This window comes from Micromys minutus (genome assembly GCF_963924665.1).
Source record: "Micromys minutus genome assembly, chromosome: 32".
NCBI lineage: Eukaryota > Metazoa > Chordata > Mammalia > Rodentia > Muridae > Micromys > Micromys minutus.
Genome location: NC_137967.1, coordinates 11,736,280 through 11,759,178, shown reverse-complemented (window position 1 = coordinate 11,759,178; position 22,899 = coordinate 11,736,280). Strand labels below are relative to the sequence as shown.

Below are 22,899 nucleotides of genomic sequence, written 5' to 3'. Positions count from 1 at the left end.
CTCTCTGCATCTACGATTCCCAGGGCTCCAGAGTGAATTTGGATTTTGTCACGGTCGCTGAAACCTCTATACCTAGGTGGCTGTGCTCATGAGGTAGAGAGCTATTAACCACACGCAGATCAAGATCGGAGGCTCAACCAGAGCACCATTCTAGATTCAAGGCAGGTAGGTACTTAACACTAGCATGGGGCAGGGGCGTGGTCTATAAATTAAGGGCAGGGCTTCAGGGCTCTGGTTTCAGCCTCAGGCGGGGCTGGAGGAGGGCCGTGTGTGTTATGGGCGTGACCTGAGTTTAGCGGGGCGAGGCTACAGAGAGTTAGGTAGGACTGGAAGGTGGAGGGGGTGGGGCCTAGGCGAGATGGGGCGTGGCTCCAAAGAGCGGGGTGGGGCTCACTCGGGGATACGGGAGGACTGCAAAGGCCGGGAGCCGAACTCCAGGTCTCGGGATTCGCCTCTTGCGAGGCTGGAGGCGGGGTCTAGATGGCAGAGCCGAGTTCCAGGCTCGGGATCCGCCTATGGCCAGGTCTTGCTGGGAGGGGCGGAGCTCCAGATATCTGGCGCTCTAGGGCTCGGGCGGGGCCGCAGAGACTTCGGCCTTTCGGGGGCGGGAGCGGGGGCGGGTCCCGGCTCCTCCTGGGGCCCTTGGTAGCCACTGCACCTCAGTTCACCCTGGACTCCCGCGCTGCCAGCATGACCGACGCGCTGCTCCCCGCGGCCCCCCAGCCGCTGGAGAAAGAAAATGACGACTACTTTCGAAAGGTGAGGAGCAAGTCAGCAAACTCTCTCGGTCCCCGCAGACTGCGGAGCGCGCTGAAGGGACCTGCGGCTGGGGTCGGCCTGGACCGGAGGGGGAGGGGAAGGGAAAGGGAGAGGACCCGCAGGGTTGGTGCCGGCCGAACGGCGAAGAAGAGGGTGGAGGGGTGTCGAAAGGGGATTGCGCGGGGCTTGGAACCCGGAGCAGATGGCAGCCGGGTTGGGGCACGCAGGTGCACAGGCGAGCCACGCGCAGGTGGGAACCTGGGGAGGTGATCCGGATGGCCCTGCCAGCCTTCTCGCGCTGGTGGGGAAAGGACCAGCCCCTGGCCACGCTGGCGAGCTCGGTCGGTCCCCCTAAGCTGATACCGCAGCCCAGTTTCCACACGAGCGCGTAGCCAGGGTGCAAGTGGAGGGGGAGTTTTGCTCGTTTGCCTCCCAAATGCTATCAGCGTTCGCCCCCTTTGACTCCTAAGGGAGGGTGAATGCTTGCAAGGGGACCTCGGGCGTGCCTCCCTCGTTTGTCCTCGCGTTGTCCAAGAGAAACAGAGAACCGGAGTCTCACTCCTCCAAAGTGGGTTTATCTGTATTTGGTTGTCCGAGAGACCGGGCGAGCGAGACTGGACTCTGCGCGCTTGGCAAGTCGTGGCGCTCCTGGGCCACTTACGCGACTGCCTATCGCCCTAGAGCTCAGTTCCTCAAAAGCGACCCCATTAAGGCGCCCACAGCGGTGCTGGGTTTGCCCAGCTAGCTACTGCGTGAACTGACTTACAAAGACGCTTTGGAGGTGTGAATCACGGTGACAGACTCCTCACCTTCCACTCTGGTCCCTAGTGAGTCTAAAAATAGCCTTTGGACTTTGGCCAAGGATCACCTGGTGGGTTGAGATTGCCGTGGATATTTTTCTAACTGATACGATCGGAGGCACGCCGAATAGTCATGAATAGGGAAGTGAAACTGCTTCCCACAGAGCAATCAATTCTTAATTGTTCCAAGGCCACTTCGTAAATGGGCTTGGCAGCTTCCTTCTCCCGCGGGACACTGGCGACTTTTTAAAGAGCTTTTGCTCACGCGTGAGGTAGTAATATAAAGGAGGGGACTCTGGAGGCAAGTAGGGACAGTGGGCACTTTTTTAAACTTCCTTTTGGCATTTAAAAAAGTTTTAAAGTATATTTAAGTTGAGAGATGTCATCATGGAATTACAGGATTATAACTTCTAATTATGTGTGGCATTTGGGCCAGAGGATCCCACAGGCCAGCGTTGCAGGAGGTTTGCTTGGCCTGGGAATCTCAAGACATCCAACCTAAAGCCCTAGGGCCTGGCTGCCACCCCCACAAAATTGCTTTACAGCCTCCAGCAAGTTGCTGTCTCCTTGTGGGATCTATCAGTCCTTGCTAGACTGTTTGTCTTTTGAACAGATGGTGGACCCGTGGCAGCTTCTAGGGGGAGAAGACAGGAAGGCAGGGAGGATGAAGTATATACTCTAGAGGGTATCAAGCTTTTCAGAACAAGTTCTCCTGTGGTACCCACCCAGGGCTGTGGAACTCAGGGGAGGACGTGGGTGGGGAAGGGAAAGGATTCGCGTCTGAATGTTTTTTAAACACATGCACTCGCACTCGTGAGGTCAGAAGAGAGCAAGCACCAAATACCGCAGGACTGAAATTACAGGTAGCTGCAAACATCCACTTGACGTGAGTGCTAGGAACCAAACTAAGGTCCTCTGCAGGACCAGCAAGCAAGCCTAACCACTGAGCCATTTCTCCCGGCTTTTTGTTTGTTTTTGGTATTTCTCAGGTGTAGTCTCTGTGATGCGGGCTGAGTGCTGTAGAGGATGATGAGATTTACAGTTAGCATCTGTGCCAAAGCAAAACCTTGTCACGGGATCGGGCTGTGTCTGAGCGAATTCACGCCGGGCCTGCAGAGTGCTGTCCTTTGTGTCAGGAAAATAAACGGGTTGGGAGTCTTTTTTTTTTTTTCTTTCTCATCTGTGCCCTGAGCCAATTTGATGTAAGTCATATGATAGAGGAACCAACTGTGGAGCTTAGACAGGTGACGGAGATGGGGGAGGGGCCCTGCGTGCGGAGGGAACAGCCTGGGCAAAGGCACAGAGGTATGGGAACCCAGCAGTTTCAGATTACATATCCGAAGGAACTAGAGAACTCTGGAAATCCATGGAAACCTGGCAGGTGGGATTTGTATCAGAACTTTTTTTTTTTTTAACTGCAGTGGTGGAGAAACAGTGAAACTAGGCAGGAAGAAGTTATGTTGCTTTAGACCAGTGGTTCTCAACCTTCCTGATGCTGTGACCCTTTAATACAGCTCCTCATGGTGTGGTGACTTCCCCCCATAACCATAAAAATCATTACTGTAATTTTGCTCATACTCAAAGACCTGTCTGCCTCTGCCTCCCGGAGTGTTGGGATCAAAGGCGTGCACCACCACTGCCCAGCTTGAATGTCAATTTTCAAAAAGATCTTTATGGTGCTGGGGCTGGAATTGGGGAACCTCTAGTGTACCTCACATATACTCTACTACTGACCCCCTTTCCCAAATGCTTGTTCAAAAATGGGCAAGTCTAGAGAACTTGATTTTTGGGTTTTCTTTTTTTTTTTTTTTTTTTTCTTTTTCCTCCTTCTGGTGTTGCTATTTGAGGAGAGAGAGGAGTTTGATTTCTCTGTTCTCCTGTCTTTACCTCCCAAGTGCTTGGTTTACAAGTATAAACTGCCATACCCTGTTTGGGTCTTCCTAAAATCTTGTTTTTACGTATACAGCCCCAGGGCTAGTGCCTGCTTGGTGAGCACTCTATCTCGCACTTTAGAATGAAATCAAAGAGCGGGTAGAACACAAAGCAAATTTGCTGCCCCCAGGCTCTGCAGGCCCCGCCCCAAGGCTCTGCAGGCCCCGCCCCCAGGCTCTGCAGGCCCCTCCTTCTGGAGGGTGGACTGAGTTTTGATTTCTAAGATAAACCTGGATTAGTTGCTCACCTGACTAAACCAAAGGAAACCGCGGGGAGATTCGATCGATGGCACACACCCGAGCTTCTGGTAATCAGGACTCAGAGAGGCCGGTGGACCTGCCTGGTCTTCATGTACAGCGAGTTCCTGGCCAGCTTGGGCTAGTAAAACTCTGTTGATGGATGCCAAGTAACAGAGGAAGTCAGGTGTAGGGCTGCTTGAGACTCAGGAAAAGGTGAAGCTGGGGAGACACTCGGGGCTGATGGGAGGGAGGTGAGAATGGGCACCCCAAAACTGGAAATGTAGTCATGACCTTATTCAACAGCCTTCAGGGCAGGCTCCTCATTTGCTTGCTGAATTGGATCCTTATCTGCCCAAGACAAATTTAAATTCTTATCAGTTCTGTCTTCCCTTCCGCATGTGTTTCAAATGCCATTCTGATCCTCGGCCTGAGGAAGGCTGAGCTGGCTAGGGCTTCGGCTGACCCTAGCTCAGGGACAGATTGTTGGACACTGATTCTCCCACTCCGCTGCCCCCTGAGAAATAGAACCTAGAGTCTCGAGAGGGTTAGGCAAGTGCAGGCCCCTGGGCCCTGCTGCTTAAGGCAGATCTCATTTCCTTGGCTGCTGAGCCAAGCTGTGGTCCAAGGTTTTGTCTGCAAAGTCCAGGCCATGCTTGAAAAGGAATTGAGCCTTTTTGCTGTTGTTCAGAGAGGGTGAGGGGGTGGCTCACTGGCCAGGGTTAGCTGCGTCTTGTGTGACTTGTACACAAAACCGAAACCTAATTGCTCACAAGTCCCTATGCAAGTGGGTTGTGGATCCAAAGTGTGCAAAAATGACTGGGAAGGGACCCTGGTAAACCAGAGGCTCTTGGGCAGTGTTGGGGGAGGGGTGGTCTCGTACAGTTTGAGGACACCTAACCCCAGCCGGAACATCCTCAGGACAAACTCTGTCCTCTGGGTCAGCTTGGAGATGTCTTTAAAAAGAACAAAAGGAGAACTGGCTGGCTGTCAGGGTGCCATCTTCCTCTGGCTTCTCACTGGGCTGTCTTCTTCTTCCTAAATTTTGTGATGCCTACATCAAAACGGATTTTGTAAAATTACAATAAATTCCTTTTCTGGCATGTTTGCGTTTCTATATCTAGAAGTCTTTCTTAAAAGAGGGTTTGAGAGTAGACCCTCCCCCTTCTCTGGGGACCACCTCTTCCCTGGGGCCTCCTCCCCGCTGGGGGCGGTAATTTTAAAATCCCCCAAAAGACCTGTTTCAGCTGGGAAGAAGAGAAAAGAAAACTACAGAAAATCTTACTGTAGAACGTTAGAGAGGCTCAGAGTGGGAGGCAGTGGCCCTGTGTGGCACTGTCACTCGATGTCCACCCCCCCTTCTTCCCCAGGGAACACTGGCCATTGTTTTTATTCAAGCGCTGTAGGAGCCCTGATTGTTTGTTCTCTAAACCTGCTGGCTGGATTGGGCCCCAAGGTCCACTGTGTCCTGGTTTATGGCCCCTGTTTACTCTCTGGGCTTCCTGGAGGCTCCAACTGGGAAGGAAGAAGATCCTTACTTTTCTTACTTGATTTAGTTTTATTAGATATTTTATGTATTTACATTTCAAATGTTATCCCCTTTCCTTTCTCCCTCCCCCCTCCCCCCTCTTCTGTGAAGATGTTCCCACTCCCACCTCAACACCCTGGCATTCTCCTACACTGGGGAAACAAGCCTTCACAGGACCAAGGGCCTCTCCTCCTATTGATGGCAGACAATGCCACCCTCTGGGGGTGGGAGTCTGGTTGGTTGATGTTCTTCCTACGGGGTTGAGACAAGGTCATACTGTGTAGCTCTGACTGGCTTGGAACCCACTATATAGGCCAGGCTGGCCTTGAACTCACGGAGATCTTCTGCTTCCCTCTGCCTCCAGAATGCTGGGATCAAAGGCATGTGCCCCATCCTGGTTGGTCTCTTTTCTTTGTCCTCTGCATCCTAAGGCATATGGGGAAGTCTTGTTTCATTTATTTCTGTCGATGCTGGGCTTTGGTGTTGTAAGCAAGCGCTCACCACTGTGCTACTCTTTTGTCTTCTATTTATTCCTTTTTGTTTTTTTAAGGAAAACACTTTGCAGTCTGTGTCCTTTCTTTCCTTCCTTTTTCCTTCCTTCCTTTCTTTCTTGCTCTCTCTTAAATAAATCATTTATTTTATGTATGTGAGTACACTGTAGCTGTCTTCAGACACACCAGAAGAGGGCATCGGATCCCATTACAGATGGTTGTGAACCACCATGTGGTTGCAGGGATTTGAACTCAGGACCTCTGGAAGAGCAGCCAGCGTTCTTAAACGCTGAGCCATCTCTCCAGCCCCCTATTTCTTTTTGTACATTAGACCATGAATTCATAAGGAACGGGCTCCAGCAGCTCAGGCTCTCTCCTGTTAGTCCTCACAGAGTGCGCTTCTCTGGGTGGCGCAGGCTGGCGCTTCAGCTGAGCCAGGTGCCCTTCTCTGGTTTCCTTTTCCTTCTGGTCGTTCTTCTTCACCCACTTCAGGAAGCCGTCTCTGTTCTTCGAGTGCTTGATGTGTTCAATCCGCACATTGATCCTCTTGGCCAGAATCTTGCCCTTAACTTGCTTGTTTACGATGATGCCCACAGCATGCTGGGTAACACTGTAGATTCTTCCGGTTTTGCCGAGGTAACACTTCCGGGGCATTCCTTTTTGAACAGTGCCCATTCCTTTGATGTCTACAACATCACCCTTCTTGTCGATTAGTCTGTATGTGGCCAAAGGAACAACTCCACGTTTCCTAAAAGGCCTGGGGAACATATAGCGAGTGCCTCTCCTCTTTCCCTCTGTGTTTGGCATGTTGGCGAGTTAACAGGAAGATGGCTGCCGCCGCCAAAAGTTCTATTTACTTCTTACTTTGAAGCAAAGTCTCCCTGATTTTTCCACATTGGCTTTACAACTCTATCTCTGGTTGTCCATGAACTTTTGATCCTCCTGCCTCAGCTTGGCTTTATGGATCATAGAGAATCAAGAGCTCTAGTCCTATGGGCTAAAGATGTTCACCCTGCTGTTGGGTCCATTCCCTTTTTCCCAGATCAGGAGGGAGAAAAGGGGCTTCCACATTTGCAGATCCGTTTCTCTCACTAGCTCAGGGTTAAAGTATTTGCCCTGGGTCTGGTCCCCGGCATTGAAAAAACAAAGGACACAAAAAGATCCAAGCCCCTAGAACAACCAGTGTCTTTATATGTGTCTGAAGGCCTGACTGGATGCAGGCAGACCATGGCCTTCATGAGGGTTCAGGTTTGCAGTGGTGCACACCTTTAGCCCAGAGGGCCTGCTGGTGCGCCTCTTGCTGTGGGCTTGTGGCCAGGAGGAGTCCCCTGGCAGAAGCAGGGTTTTCAGGTGACTCAGAGGAGAGTCAATGTGATGAACTGTAACATTGTAAATGTCCCTTGTTTCCTGGGGCAGTTGGGACAGTTGCCAAGACACCACCACCTGATGCTTCCCGGCCTTGGCTTTCGCTGGATCAACGCTTCCTCCTCTGGCTCAGGTGCGTTGTCTCCTGACACAAAGGCTGCATTGGAAGTGGCCACAAGGAACAGAGGAAGCGCCGGTGCATCTCAGCCATAGGGCCGTGTAGACAGAGTGGGCAGCAAGGCTGTCTGCAAAGTGCCAGGGACAGAGCAATGGTGGTGAACCATGCAAGTTCTGGCCTTTTCAAGGGAGAGCTGGGAGTTCATGTGTCCCCCGAGGCTTTGGAAAACTCCCAGGTTTCCATTAGCTTAGAAGAGAGTAAGAGGAACCCAAACAACTTCAGAGGTGGTTTGTTTTCTATGGTACTGTTTGCATTTTACAGTGCCGTACCTTGTCATAAAGAAGGCTCTCACTGCGGTGTACAAGTTCAAGGTCATACCACACTGCTCCCCCACCCCCACCCCTGTTCTTATGATAGGTCTGTTCTTATGGTGTGACATCTTATTGGTTAGAATAAGTAGGCTACTGTGTTCTTCTGGAGACTGGATATTTTGGTGATTGTGTGATTGACGTACAGTAGATGTTGATGTGGGTTGTGGATCTTACTGGAACGAGCCTGCAGTTAATAAAGTCTTGATCCTTTTTTAAAATATAGATTTATGTATTTTATGTATGTGAATACACTGTAGCTGTCTTCAGACACACCAGAAGAGGGTATCAGATCCCATTACAGATGGTTGTGAGCCACCATGTGGTTGCTGGAATTTGAACTCAGGACCTCTGGAAGAGCAGCCCAGATCTTGATTTCTATAATGTCTGTGTCCATTCTCTTGGGAATTACTCCGACAGGAATGCGTTGGGATGCTGGGAGGAAGGCAACTGGACCTCTCTACCCGGTGGACCTCCTGGAAGGGTAGGAGGGCTGTTTGTTTTTATGTCTTTTTAACTTTTGTAACTTTTATTTTCATTTATGTGTATGAGTTGTTTAGCCTGCATATGTGTCTGTGGCAGCAGAAGTCAGAAGAGGGTGTCGGCTCCCCGGGACTGAAATTGTAGGCTGTGTGAGCCTCCATGTGGGTGCTGGGAATCAACTCCCAGTCCTCTAGAAGAGAAGCCAGTGCTCTTAACCACCGAACCATGTCTCTAGCCCCACAAGAGCTACTTATCAAATCAAATCCGCGTTTTAATTTTTCTTATGTGCTTATTGGGGTGTTGTTGCTGTTGGGTAGTTTTTTGGTTTTTGAGTTGAGGTCTTTCAGGGTAGCCTAGGCTGGCCTCAGACTCGAGATATTGTAGCCTTCATCTTCCACGTGGAGAGATCATAGGCCCAGGAGATTTGTTTGTTTGTTTATTTTAGACATGGAAATCGAGACTCCTCCATCCCGTCTCCAGCGTGGCAAGAAGTGAAACGGGCTGTGTGTGTATTGCAGGGGATGGCTGGCTATTTCTGGACTTTCTGGCAAAATCAGAAATAAACAAGTCTTGCTTTCCAGATTTTAGTGGTTAAGTGAGGGATTGTTCAAAGAAGACAGACCTGGAGCGGCAGGAAAATAATATTCTTGCTGGAGAAACACACCTGCCTTGTGTGACCCAGTCCTGGGGTCTCTGGCCTGTTGCTGTCCCAGGCTCACCCCATTTGTCACTGGAGCTTGCACTTTGCCCTGCCATTACCAGAATTTCCTTACGCACAGGCTTTATCTGGAGTCACCCATGTCTTCCAAATTAAATGCCTCCAGTTTCCCCTTAGGCACTGCTTTAAAATAGTGTTTTATAGGTAAACAGCCTGTTGGAGTCTTCAGAAAAGATGAACACGCCACGGGATAGCTCTATAAGGTGAATCCATCTATCCATCCATCCACCCATCCATCTGTCTGTCCATCCATCTATCTACGACCTATGTCTCTATAGGTAGCCCAGCTTTGAACCGCTGATCCTCCTGCCTCACCCTCCTTCGTGCTGGAACTGCTGGGGTGTAGCGCCATGCTTGGCATCCTGCGGTAGGGTTTTTTTTTACTCAGCAGCAAGAAAGGAACAGACGGTGGTGAATTCAGCATCATGGGCAAATCTCAAGATAGGTTGTCAGGCCAAATAAAGGTACATACTACTGATGTGATTTGTGTCATTTGAGAACACACAGAAATGTAAGGTGATAAAAAAAAAAAATCACAGTGTTAAGCCTACGAGATGGCTCAGCTCTCAAAGGCTTCTGAGTCTCATGACCTGTACCTAATCACCAGAAGCCACAAGATAAGGAGAAAATGACTCACAAAAGTTGGCCCTCTGACCTCCACATAAGTGCTATGTCACATATGTACCCATATATACAGACATATTCAGATGATCACGCATGTAAACAGACCTACATAAAACATAATAAGAAACAATTTAAGGGCGGAGCTGGAGAGATGGCTCAGTGGTTAAGAATGCTGGCTGTTCTCCCAGAGTACCTAGGTTCAATTCCCAGGACCCACTTACAGGCAGTTAACAACTGTCTGTAAGTCCAAGACCTGACACCCTCACACAGACATACATGCAGGCAAAACACTCATACATATAAAATAAAAATAAATAAATTTAAAAAGGAAGGGGTTGGAGAGATGGCTTAGCAGAGAAGTGCCTGCCCTTCAGAGGACCTAGATTTGATTCCCAGACAAACATGGTATGGTTTGCAACAATCTATAAGGAGATCTGATGCCTCTTCTGGCATGCAGGTATACATGCATCAGAGTAGCCATATACCTTAAGTACATAAATATTATTTTAAAAAGAAAATTTAAAAAGAAAGCCAAGTGTTGATTGCTTGGGATGATGGAAATTTTTTGGATTTTGGGGTGGAGTGGTGATAATATATTGTTATCAATATACATACATTGTTCAGGTGCATTGAACGCTGCATTTAAGATTTATATGTTTTATAATGTGAGAATTAACCCTCTATTTTTAAAAAAAAATAGCATAGCAAAGGAGATAACAAATTGGACCCCGTAACCAAGAAGTCTGGAGCAATGGCTTTCAGGTCTGGCTTGATCAAGGGTCCAAATGCTCTCACTAAAGTTTCCTTCTGGTTGTGGTGCTGTAGTGATACATGTCTTTAATCCCTGCATCTGGGAGGTAGGCAGATCTCTGAGTTTGAGCAAGGCTAGCCTGGTCTACAGAGTGAGTTTCAGGACAGCCAAGGCCCTTCTGGTCTGCTCCCTCTACGTAGACTTCATTTCTAGGGAGACACTCTCTCAATGCATCTAACTACCCATAACCCTTTTTGAGATATGGGCTCAGTATAGTGATACTCTTATCTCTGCGGTACTGAGATTAGAGGTGTGCACGCCACACCCAGCAGGGGCCCCTTGGTGATAAGCTCAGTGGACATTCCCTAGCCCCGTACTTTTCCCTGATCCAGTCTTAGCTCCAGGGACTTGCTTTTCCAACTGTTCAGGCACGAGTCACACATTCTCTTGGGAAGCGGGTGAGAGACCAGGGCTGTATCTCTGTGACCATCCCAGGCTTTGTGATGGGAAGGGCTCACCCAAAGAGTATGAGATGAAGGAAGCCCATGGCCCTCTCAGCCAAGAATCTCATGGTTGGCAGATGGGCTGCCTGAGCCCCTTCACTGCTCAGCTGTGGCGCTCACCATCCAGCTTAAAGGAGCAGGAGGGGCAGGGCTGAAGTTCTCCTCCAGCCCGCACTGCTGCCAGGGGCTCCAGCTGCTGAGAAAAGGGCCTTTGGTCCCATCACAGATGGTCGTGAGCCACCATGTGGTTGCTGGGATTTGAACTCAGGACCTCTGGAAGAGCAGTCAGTGCTCTTAACCGCCGAGCCATCTCTCCAGCCCCAGATCTAGGCTTTTGAAGGAACCAAATGGACCTGTGTAGGGCACTCACTTCTTTGAAGGTGTGTTTGTGGTTTATTTGATTTTATTTTAGGTTTTTAAGGAAAGTTCTATTATGTAGCTCAGGCTGGCCTTGAACACATCCTCTTTCCTGGGCGTTTCAAGGGCCTGAGATGACAGGCTTGCAGCTGCTGTCCGCATGCATGCATTGTATGTAGGACTCTGTCAGTGGTGACTCTTGAAGTGTGACAAACGTTTGTGCCTGAGTTCTAGTCCAAGCTGGTGTGATAGCTGGTCTGTCTGCTATGTGCCAGGCCCTAGGGTCAAATCCCATCACTGCCACCAACACACGAGTGTCTGCACCCATGTACATATGCGCACACCATGCACATACCCACATATGTATATATGCACACACAAAGGCATGCAGGCATGTATACAGGAACATGCACGTAGGCGCGCATACAATAAGACCAGAGATGAGACATGTGGTGTCACCAACACTCAGCAGGGGTTTCTGGGTGGCTTAGTCCCTTCTGGTTCCATTGCTTCTTTCAGGGGTGTTTTGCCTATATTCACCTCTCTGGGAACTTTGCAAGCAGCCGTGTGAGTTTTTTGTCAGCCCCAGCAGCACCCAACATTCCTACCTGTCAGTAAGAAGTAATGTGGTTTTGAGTCCAGTGACTCAGTCCCGGATAATCCCCTACATTCCTATGCCTTATCTAGAAACTGGACCCCACGCTTGTTGGCTGCTTAGCGCAGAGGTTTCCAGAAGTTGGGTGAGGCGAGGAATAGGATCAGGAGAAAAGTTCTTTTAAGAATGGGATGGATGCTTATCTGAGCTTCAAGAAGGATGCCATTATTAAAGTGTCTGTAAAGTATCATTGGTGGGCTGTAGCATTCTGAGGCAAGTTGGACCACCAGCCTCCCACAGGGATTTTCAGCCCTTTCCTATTCAACCAGTTTAGCAGTAAAAGCATTGTTTCATGGCTGGGGAAATGACGTAAGGGTTAGGAGCACTCGCTGCTCCTGTGGCCGACTCAGGCTCGGGTTCCAACACTCACAGGGCAGCTCACGTCTATGTGTCACTTCAGTTCTAGCTGGCACCCTCTTCTGTCCTTCACAGGCATGACACACTTGTGCACATACACATATGCGGACACACACTTGGGCTCATGAGAGCGAAACAAGTAAAATCTGAAGAAAGTTTAGTAGTTTCTGGGGAAGTTGAAAGGCATCCTGTGCTCCTTGAAAGGGTCTCCTGTAGCCTAGGCTGGCCCAGAAGTTCTGATCATCCTGCGCTCTCCTTCAGAGTGTTGGGATTGTAGGTATGCACACACAAGACTTCATGCATGCTAGGCTAGGGAAACACAATTAAGATCTGTCCCACACCCCATCCCCGTCTCTTAAGATTTAAAAGTTGTGTGTATGTGTGTGTGTGTGTGTGTGTGTGTGTCTGTACAAGTAAGCACAGTGCCCACAGAGGCCAGAGGTGCTGGATTCCCCTGGGGCAGTTGTGAGCTGTCTGATGTTGGGTGCCGGTCCTCTTCAAAAGCAGTACAAAATTTGAATTGTGCGAGCCATCTGTCTAGCGTCTACCCCGCCTTTTTAGCACGGTCTCTCTCTCTAGTAAAGAGTGGCTCCAAACTCACTATGTAGTCCAAGCTGGCCTTGAACCCCTAATCTTTTGTCTCAGACTCTTAAGTGCTCGGAAGCAGCTTCCTCACTTTCAGGTTAAAAAGAAAAAAAATCAGGGATTAGTGGTCTAAATTAGACACTTGCTTGAAGATCTATTCCAACTCATTCTAATTATCTGTGCAATTTAGAAGGCCACCAATGTTGCCACTAGTGCAAATGGGATAAGAGCAATTTGACTTTTAAATGTATTTATTTTCACTGTGTGTGCATTGGTGTTTTGCCTGCACGTATATCTGTGTGAGGCTGTTGGATTCTCTAGAACTGATGTCACAGACAGCTGTGAGTTGCCAAGGGAATTGAACCCAGGTCCTTTGGGAAAACAGCCAAGGCTCGTACCAGCTGAGCCACCTTCTTCCAGTCCCTGGCCCCAGAAATTTGAATATAGAGAAAAGTGTTCTTATGGGACCGAGAACCAGCTGGGGTGGGAGGGTGGAATCGTGGCTGGAGGGATGCTAATTCCCTTCTGGAAAGGAGGAATGAGAGAATCCTGAGGAAGGATGGTAACTCACCGCTCTCTAGTCCAAAGGCCACATTTTGGGGCCCCTGAGCAGGCTGGGTTATAGATGGCCTACCTCTCCTCCTGGGGTTCAGGCTGTTGCTGTGAGTATATGGTTATGGCTGGGGACTGGGGGTGGTGGGAAGGAGTTGGCTGAGGTTGTTAAGGTTCCAGAGTTGTCAGATCTGAGAACACTGCCTACCGGGACACTCCCAGGGAGTAGCCACTGGCCCTGAAGATAAGCCGTACCCAGGAATGTGGTCCTCATTCGGAACCACCTGTCTGAGCTAAGGAGCGCGCCATTAGGTTTAAAGGGAATTGTTTGCTGCTCTGAAACTTGGTAAAGCATAGTCCGAAGACCCCAGGAGGGGCTGGGGATGTACCCCAGTGGCAGAGCACTTCCTCGTGGGTTCAGTTGCCAGCACTACAAAGAGAATAAGGAAACAAATACCTCAGGGAATCATAGGCAGAGAACACAGGCAGATACAGCTAAAGATCTAAGGATCAGCATATAAACAATGTTTCTCTACAAAAGTTCCCTCCCTCCTTCCCTCCCTCCCTCCCTCCCTCCCTCCCTCCTTTCTTTCTTTCTTTCTTTCTTTCTTTCTTTCTTTCTTTCTTTCTTTCTTTCCTTTTCATTCAGTTTTTGAGGCAGGGTTTCTCTGTGTAGCCATGGCTGTCCAAAAAGAACTCTTTCTGTAGACCAGGGCTGGCCTTGAACTCAGATTCTCCTGCTTCTGCCTCTGAGTGCTAACACTTAGAACCTCCCTGCTTAGGAGGCTGAGGCCATTTTCAAAATGGACAGAGGTTTTGAGTCAGTAATTTCCCAAAAAAGATATACAAATGCTGCAAGCCCATGAAAAAGACTATTTTCTGGGCTTGATTTCCACACCCAAGGAGATGACATGGGGCAAGAAGTCCTTCCTACTGACTTAGGGCCTAAGGGCTCTAGCAATAGTCTCCATAGTGACCAGAGTGGTTTTATTTCACTTTTTGTAGGAGAGTTGGGCAGTACTAGGGATGAAACCCAAGGCCTGGCTCATGTCAGGCAAGCCCTGTGTGTTGAGTCACATTCCTAACCCAAGCCAATGAAAGAGTTGACTCTTTCACACACCAGGATGGCATGCTGGCTGTCAGATGTCAGGTTGGCACAAACCTAGACATATCTGGGAAGAGCAAATGCCACCATTAGGACACTGACTTGTAGCTGTATTCAGTGTCTGTATTTAGACACAGGAGAAGAGGGCATCAGATCCCATTACAGATGGTTGTGAGCCACCATGTGGGATTTGAACTCAGGACCTCTGTAGGATCAGTCAGTGTTCTTAACCACTGAGCCATCTCTCCAGCCTTATTTTAGCTGTTCTTAAATGCATGCATGTGTATACACACACATACACACACACACACACACACACACACACACACACACATTTTCCTTTCTTTGTCCTGAGCCATACTTACTATGTGAACCACAGGGAAAGATAGGTTCTCTACAGTCTAGCCTGCTCAGTGGCCCCCCAATAAGCAGGATTTGAACTAAAGATTCAGAAATTAGTTACTTTCTTTCCTCCAGGTTTTCTTGAAACTCTTCCTCTTTTTCCTCCTTCTTTTTAAAGCTCTTTTTTTTTCTTAAGTTTTTTTTTTGGTGTAGGGTCTCTTGCAGCCCAGGCTGGTCTTGAACTTATGATGTTGCTAAGACTGGCCTTGAATTCCCGATCCTCCTGTTCTCATGTTCCATGTACTGGGATTTTAGGCATGGCCACCATACTGTGCCTCCAGGCGTATTCCTGACAGAAGTGAGAACACTTCAAACGTCCAGCAACTGGTAAATGGTTAAAACAGAGCAAATGTTGTCTGCTTACCTAATGATGAAAGAGTGAACTGGGCGCAGGCAGGCTGTGATCTGGGTGAACTTTGAAAACAATGTGCTCCCCAGGTGTGGGGCACTGGGCCATAAGCCCAGAATGTAGGAAGGAACACAGATTAAGGCCAGCCTGGGCTATGCAATAATACCCTTTCAAACAGTGAAACACAATGCTAATCAGGTAGGGGAGAGGGGAAAGTTAGTTGGTAAAGTGCTTGGGGGACTGGAGTTCCATCCCCAGTGGCATGCTTGTGACCATTGATGGGGTAAAGATGGTGGAGCCTGGGGCCTTGCTGAGCAGCTGCTCTAGCCTACTTGGTGAGCTCCAGGCCAGTGAGAGACTGTACCAATACAAAGATGGATGGTATTTGAGGAATGACACCTGGGGTTGTCTACTGGCACTTTGTGTGTGTGTGTGTGTAAGAACAACTAAAATCTGCTGGGTAGTGATTTATGCTTTTTATCCCAGTATTCGGGTGGCAGAGACTCTCTCTCTCTCTCTCTCTCTCTCTCTCTCTCTCTCTCACACACACACACACACACACACACACACACCTGCACATGCACACACATACACAGAAGGAAACAATGCTTTGTGTGAAAGAAGACAGACACAGAAGGTATATTGAATGTCCTATTTATGTGAAGTACCCACAATGAGCCAAAACACGGGGGCCAAAACAACAAACAAAAAAACATCAAGACAAAACAACACCCCCCCCCCCCGAAAACCAGCTAGCAGAACTGAGGGATAAGGAATGGATGCTCAGTTTCTTTTTGAGATGCTAAACTGCTCGAAAATCTGAAATAGGTGATGGTCATGTGTTGTGTTGAAGGTGTTAAGACAAAGAACCCTGACGTGGGTGTTCTTTCCTTTCAGTTGGGGATTGAACCGGGACCTTGAACAGAGTAAGCCTGTGTTCCACTCCATGTCTGAGGGTTGCTTCTGGGTCCCGGATGCCTTAGACGGTTGGGTGGGTGGCATTTTTGTTTTGTTTTGCTGACAGGTCTTTGCTATGACACCAGGTTCTGGAACTCATGACCCTCCTGCCTCAGCTGTGCTGAGGTCACAGGCATGTCCAGCCATCACTGGTCAGATGGTTAAGGGCAGACTTCTAGAGCAATTACATTGTGTGCCGTTCCTTTCCATAACTTGATGCTGTCAGGGAAATATTTACACAAATGTAACTATGTCCAGTGACCTTTTTTTATGTTCTAAGAGCAACTGAAATCTCATTTCTGGGGAATCTCAGCTGCAGTGTGATCTTTTTTTTCTCTTTGCTATGCCTTAGCATCATCAGACTACTTTTTAAAAATTTTGTGTTAGATTTTCAAGACAGGGCATCACTATGTATCCCTGGCTGTCCTGGAACTCACTGTGTAGACCAGGCTGGCCTCGAACTCAGAGATCCACCAGCCTCTGCCTCCTGAGTGTTGGGATTAAAGGTGTGCGCCACTGTGTCCAGTACATTGTTAGACTCTTAAGACATGATCATCTCACGTATTACCTTGTTCAGTGTTTTTCACCTCTACCATTGTTTAATTCTTTTATCTCTGTTTGTGGGTATGTGCATACATGCATGAGCTCGAATGTGTGTGTGTGTGTGTGTGTGTGTGTGTGTGTGTGTGTGTGTGTGTATGTGTGTGGCTGTGGGTATATGTGCACACGTGTGGCTGTGTGGGGGAGAGATTCTGGGGTATTCTTCATACCCATGAGATCTTACAATGCTTTTCTTACAGCGTTTGACTTAATCAGTAACGTGACCTTCATGTTACCTTAAGCAGTTGCTAGTAGCAGCTCTTTTTTGACCGCCCAACCTCAATATCCCATCTATTTCTTAATCCTAAAGGGTGAATACCGTGGTTCGTAAGTTTCTCCATGAAGCCGTTACTGGAAAGAAAATGGCGATTTAGTCCAATGTCGGTGAGCAGAAGGGATGTCCATAGGGTCAGTTTATATGCTTTTCTTTCCTGGGGGCTCATCGGCTGGCTCTTGGGTAGCTCTAAATAGTTCTGGGTTGACTGCCATAGGAACATGTGTTCATAAATGTGTACCAATACAGACATGGGCAAGCACCTCAGGAGTAGGGCAGCGGCCCTGCACACGAGCAGACCCTGCCTAGCTTGAGTTCCCAGCACGGTTAAACTATCTCGTTTGTTTTTGAAACAGTGTCTCATTATGTAGACCAGGTTGGCTTCCAACTCATGGAGATCTGCCCGCTTCCCTGCCTGGCATGCTGGGATTAAAGGTGTGCCCAGCCGTATCCAAACCAGTTCTTTTGAAAAAAAAAAATTAGGAGTGTGAGAAATAATCCAGTATTTCAACTATAAGGACATTATAGGTCTTTTAGGGGAAAAAAGGCAAAGTTACGCAACATTTTTGTTTTGAACTTTCATATAATTTTACTTGTTATTGTTATTTTGGGGGTCTATGTATACTATATGGCATGCCCATGGAGATCAGAGGTGTTGTGTGTACTATTCTGGTGTTGTGTATGCTATAGTGTGTGCTTGTGGAGGTCAGAGGTCAATCTGCAGAGGCTTTTTAACCTACCCTGTGGACCCAGGGCTTGAACTAAGGTCCTCAGGCCTGGCAGGGGGTGGCTTTGCACACTGAGCTATCTCAACCATCCTCTTTTGCTGATTTTTTCTTTCTTTCTTTCTTTCTTTCTTTCTTTCTTTCTTAATTTCTTTCTTTTTTATTTATTTATTTTTTGAGACAGGGTTTTGCTCTGTAGCTCAGGCTGGCCTGGGACTTGCAGCAATCCCCCTGTCTGAGTTTCTGGAGATTGGAGATGTGGGTCACTACACCTCGCTCCTGTCTTTAAGGAGGACTGTATTCTAAGGGGGGATTACTGTTTACCTACTTTAATTATCTCTAAGTCTGTGTATGGGCGTGGCCTATGCCGAGGTTTGTGCACACGGGTGCAGATGTCCCGAGGAGCCAGTAGAGGGCGTTGAATCCCCCTGGCGCTGGAGTTAAGAGATGGTGGTAATATGGGTGCCGGGACTTGAATTCTGGTTCTCCTATAATAACAGCTCCCCTTAACCACCGTCTCTCAGCCCCCTCGGGAAATTCTTGAGAGCGCAATGAGAAAGGCAGCAAATACAGCGAGCCGTGACTACCACAGTGCTGGAGAGGGCTATGTGGTGGGCCTCAGGCTGCTTTTCGTGTGGCTGTGGGCAGGGCTGGCCCTGGCTAGTGCCCGGGAGCCCAGCTCTTCCAGGTTTCCCACCGCCTCTTGACCGATAAGGTTGGAGCTCAGAGAGAGCACGCAGTGCTTCCTCCCTCCTGGATTCTGGAGGTCCGGCCTGCGCAGGGCTTGGGTACCTTTGTAACAAGCACTCAGTGGGCTAGTTTGAGCAGAGATGCTACATACACATGGGTGCGTTTTTAATACTGGGGAAGAGGGTCTTGAGCGTCACTGTCATGGTGGGAGGAAACAGTCTGGGGCACAAGATGCTAGCTCACGGTGTCTGTTTCCGGGATGTGTTATTATGATTTTTATGGTTTTTTTAAAGATTTATTTATTTATTATATATAAGTGCACTGTAGCTGACTTCAGACACACCAGAAGAGGGCATCAGATCCCATTACAGATGGTTGTGAGCCACCATGTGGTTGCTGGGATTTGAACTCAGGACCTCTGGAAGAGCAGTCAGCGCTGAGCCATCTCTCCAGCCCTGTTTTTTTTTTTTTTTTAAATAGGTTTTCTTACTTCATTTTCTACAGTGTCATTATAAAAAAAATTTTTTTAGAATACAATTGCCACATATTTCTCTTCCTTTTCCTCCAAACTATAGGCCCCTCCCCATCTTCTTGAAATTCATGGCTACTTTTCCACTAATTGCCATTGCCTGCATATATGTATATGTCTACACACATATATTGCAAAATATAACCTCTTCAGTTGGTACAATGTTACCGGTATGTATGTATGTTTTCAGTGCTGAGCCTCTGCTGCTGTAAACACCAGTTGGTGCGCTCTTCCTGGGGAGAAGCACCCCTCTCACTGGGGCTGGGGCTTTTCCTCAGTTGCCTGTTGTTTGTTGTTGAGGCTTCATGAGCTCTCCCCTGTCCACTTCACCATGTCCATTGGGGTCTTCTTTGGTCAGCTCGTGTTTGGACTGTAAGACTTAATGGGTTAGTTAAGCACTCCCCCTCCCCCCCACAGAGTGTCATCATTTTGGGTGTAACTGATCTTTGATTGGGTGTCTCTTCTTTTCTGCTCAGGGTTGTAACCCCCTTGCGCAAACTGGCCGGAGCAAGCTGCAGAATCAAAGGGCTGCCTTGAACCAACAGATCCTGAAGGCTGTGCGGATGCGGACAGGAGCCGAGAACCTTCTGAAGTGAGTACCTCTGTTTCTGCTACCCCGGCCAGGAGCTCCGGTTCTCCTGAGGGACTGACTGTCTGATGGACAAAGTCCACACCCTTGGCTGGGATCTTGCTTTTCAGCTTTGAGTTTTCCTTCTCTTCTGGGGTATCTGGACAGGTCCTTTTCTTGCCTTTCTTTCTAGCTTGGTCATGTTAAAGACAAAGATGGTTTGTCCACCCTGTGTTTGTGGAGAATTGTGATAGACAGTGAATTCACAGCTGTGATATATATATATATATATATATATACACACACACACACACACACACACACACACACACACATATATTAATTTCATGTCTACAAGTGTTTGCCTGCATGCATGTGTGTGTACATGTGGTACCTGGTGCCCATGGAGGCCAGAAGAGGGCCTTGCAGATCCCCTGGAATTGGAATTGCAAATGGTTATGAGCCACCGTGCCAGTGCTGGGAACCGAACTCAGGCCCTCTGCGAGAGCAGCCAGTGCTCTTAACTGCTGAGCATCTGTCTCTCAAGCCCCCCCCCCCCCCCCCCCCCCCGTTTGCAGCCCTGTTGTTTACAGGTCCAGTTACTGCCTTAGCATCTGCTTCTGGGCATGACTCCTTTCTCCGATGCCCAGAGTTGCACCTAGTAGGGTCAGTGCTTGGTAAATGTGTGTCGCTGGATAAGGGAGGGGCCAGCAGAAAAGAAAGAATGGGACATTTCTATTACTAGTGTCTTACCTTTCTAGTGAGAAGAGTCATAAGATGGACACGGTGGCACGTATCTGTGGTTTCAACTACTTGAGGGGCTGAGGCAGGAGGATTGCTTGAACCCCAGGGTTTGAGACACCTGGGCAAAGTAGCAACTTCACCCTCCCCCGCCCCCCCCCAGTCTGGGAAAGCATGAGAGTTAATGAGAGAGGCGGGGCAGGTTGTGCCAGGCACTCAGTGCTGTGCCGCGGAGATAAAATAGTTATTTATCAAGCAGAGCTCAGGAAAGCTGTACCTGCGTCTAGACAGCCGTAAATCCGCCCCACACCCTTAAGTGCAGTGTGCCAGCTTGTTAAGCGTGCAGACTCTTCCCTCGGAGGACGGCCCTTGGCTATTGGCTCTCCCACCTTCCATCTTAGTGAGGCAGGGTCTCATTTCCGGCTCTTGGAGCACACGGCAAACCCCAAAACCCAAGTCATTAGTATGGAGTGGCGGCGGTGGGTGCTTTTACTTGCCAGCCTATCTCCCCCAGCCCCCCTCCCCACTTCAAAGGCCCACAGGGAAGTTCTTTGCTTTCATGAGGCAGGATCTCATGTAGCCCAGGCTGGCTTAAAACTTGCGATGACCTTAAGCTCGCGATTCTCCTGTTTTCGCCTCTTCTGCCTGTATGTGCGCATGCGTGCATCCACAGGCCGAGCGTAACTTTGGGTGGTCAGTTCCCTCCTACCGTGTACAATTCTGGGGATCAAACTCAAGTTGTCGGGCTTGGCAGCAAGTACCTTGATCTGATGAGATACCTGTCCAGCCTGTTTTAGAGTGTTTTTTTGGTTTGTTTGGTTTTTTTTTTTTTTTTTTTTAAATAGTAGATATTAGAGCTGTTCAGTGTACCTTGCTCTGTTAACAGCACCAACAGACAACCTCTTCGGGGGCCCAGGCCAGAGTCAATCACACAGCTGTTTAGGTTGTGATAGGGTGGGGCAGGGTTAGGTTGTAAATGATTCTCCTAGAGACTGATAAACTTACAGTGTCCCGTGTAGGGACTGTTAGAGGAAATCTGAGGTATTTATTAATCTGACTCAACGCACCTACGTTCAGATACTGCTGTTAGAGGAAACCTGGAGGTATTTATTAATCTGACTCAACTGACACCAAAGCTTCCTGAAATCAGGCCAAGCCTCACTCTGGCCCCTCAGTGTCCCTGGCTGCCGCTACTAGCTCAGGTAGTTATTGTCATACGTTGGGCATGGCCATCCTGTCCTCAAAGATCCTGTGATGAGGACAGAACAATTACAATATAGGTGAGAGGGCGTTTGGGAAATTATCCTCAGAAATGCAGGCTTGCCCCTCCCCCCCATTAACTACACAGACTGTGACTGGGCAGAAGCTGTGAATGGGAACCCCGCCATTAACTACACAGACTATGACTGGGCAGAAGCTGTGAATGGGGAGGTTTCGGGTCCCTTGAAGGTCCTCCCCTTCACTGATTTACGGCAGCCCAAGTCAGTGAGCTTCCTAGAGCTTACTGGGAGCTAGCAGGTACTTTGAAGTGTTCCAGGCTGGGTGCTGGTGGGAATCTGCTGCCCAGGTTCCTTTTCCTCCCTTGAGAAAGGCGGGGCAGAAACCAGACAATATTTCTGAGGCAGAGAGATTAAAAGCAAGTTACCAGGTCATTCAAAAAAGTTTTTTTACTATCTATCTATTTATTTATTTATTTGATGTATGTATGTGAGTACCCTGTAGCTGTCAGACACACCAGAATAGAACATCAGATCCCATTACAGATGGTTGTGAGCCATCATGTGGTTGCTGGGAATTGAACTCAGGACCTCTGGAAGAGCAGTCCACGCTCTTAACTGCTGAGCCATCAGCCCAGTCATTCAAATGTTGACTAACTAGTTCTTTAGTCAAAGACCAGGCTGCTTAACCATTCTGGTTCAAGCTTCCGATTGCCTTCCACCGTGAGTTAGACCGGATCAGGAGAGCTTCACTCTGAGGCTTGAGCAGGTCTGTATACCTTCTGGTGAGTGAGTGGGCCAGGGCCAGGCTCCATGCAGGGAGCTGTGGGGGATGGTGGGGCTGGAGGCGTGTGCAGCATAAAGCTCAGGCTGGCCTGGAACTGGGGAGACCTTCCTGTCTCAGCCTCCTTAGTGCTGTCATTACAGACATGTAACACAGCAACTTCAGGCTTTCTCTTCCTTCCTTTCATCCCTCCTCCTCCCTCCCTTCCCCCTCTCTTTCCTTCTTTTCTCTCTTTCCTTCCTTCCTTCTTTTCTTTTTCTTTTTTCCTTCCTCTTCTTTCTTTTTCTTTTCTTCTTTCTTTCTCTTCTTTCTTTTCTCTTTCTTTCTTTCTTTCTTTCTTTCTTTCTTTCTTTCTTTCTTTCTTTCTTTCTTTCTTTCAGCAACCAGAGAAACCCTGTCTGGAAAAACCAAAAAAAAAAAAAAAAAAAAAAAAAAGAGGCTGCATTTGCTTATCTCATTAGCATTCCTGTCCTGGGTGAGCTGGATGCCTTGATCCTGGGCCTAAGGAAAGGAAGAATTATCCTGTCAGGTGCCTGTACCCCGAGGCACCTGGACAATAGGGAGGGTGACTGACAGGACAGGGACGGGGACAAGATAACACCTTTCAAATTCGTGCACCCAGTGACCTTCTTTCTCTAACCAGGCCCCAGCTCCTAATGTTCCCACCAGTGCCCCATTTTGCCATCCTGCTAGGAATCCATTGGTGGGTTAACGCTGATGAACTCATAGACCCTCGTGATCTGGCAACTTCTTCCTGTCCACGTATCTGGGTACTG

The 22,899-nt window shown here is 48.6% G+C and overlaps 1 protein-coding gene across 1 annotated transcript in view; it reads left to right on the top strand.

The window, feature by feature from the left end:
- The first annotated feature begins 684 nt into the window (after nt 1-684).
- Nucleotides 685-22,899, top strand: part of RHPN2 (rhophilin Rho GTPase binding protein 2) — a 55,017-nt gene continuing 32,802 nt past the window's right edge. The window contains exons 1-2 of the mRNA XM_080908936.1: nt 685-759; nt 19,290-19,405. Coding sequence (XP_080765062.1) covers nt 691-759; nt 19,290-19,405 — 185 coding nt within the window. The 5' untranslated portion in view covers nt 685-690. The remainder of the gene's footprint in view (nt 760-19,289; nt 19,406-22,899) is intronic.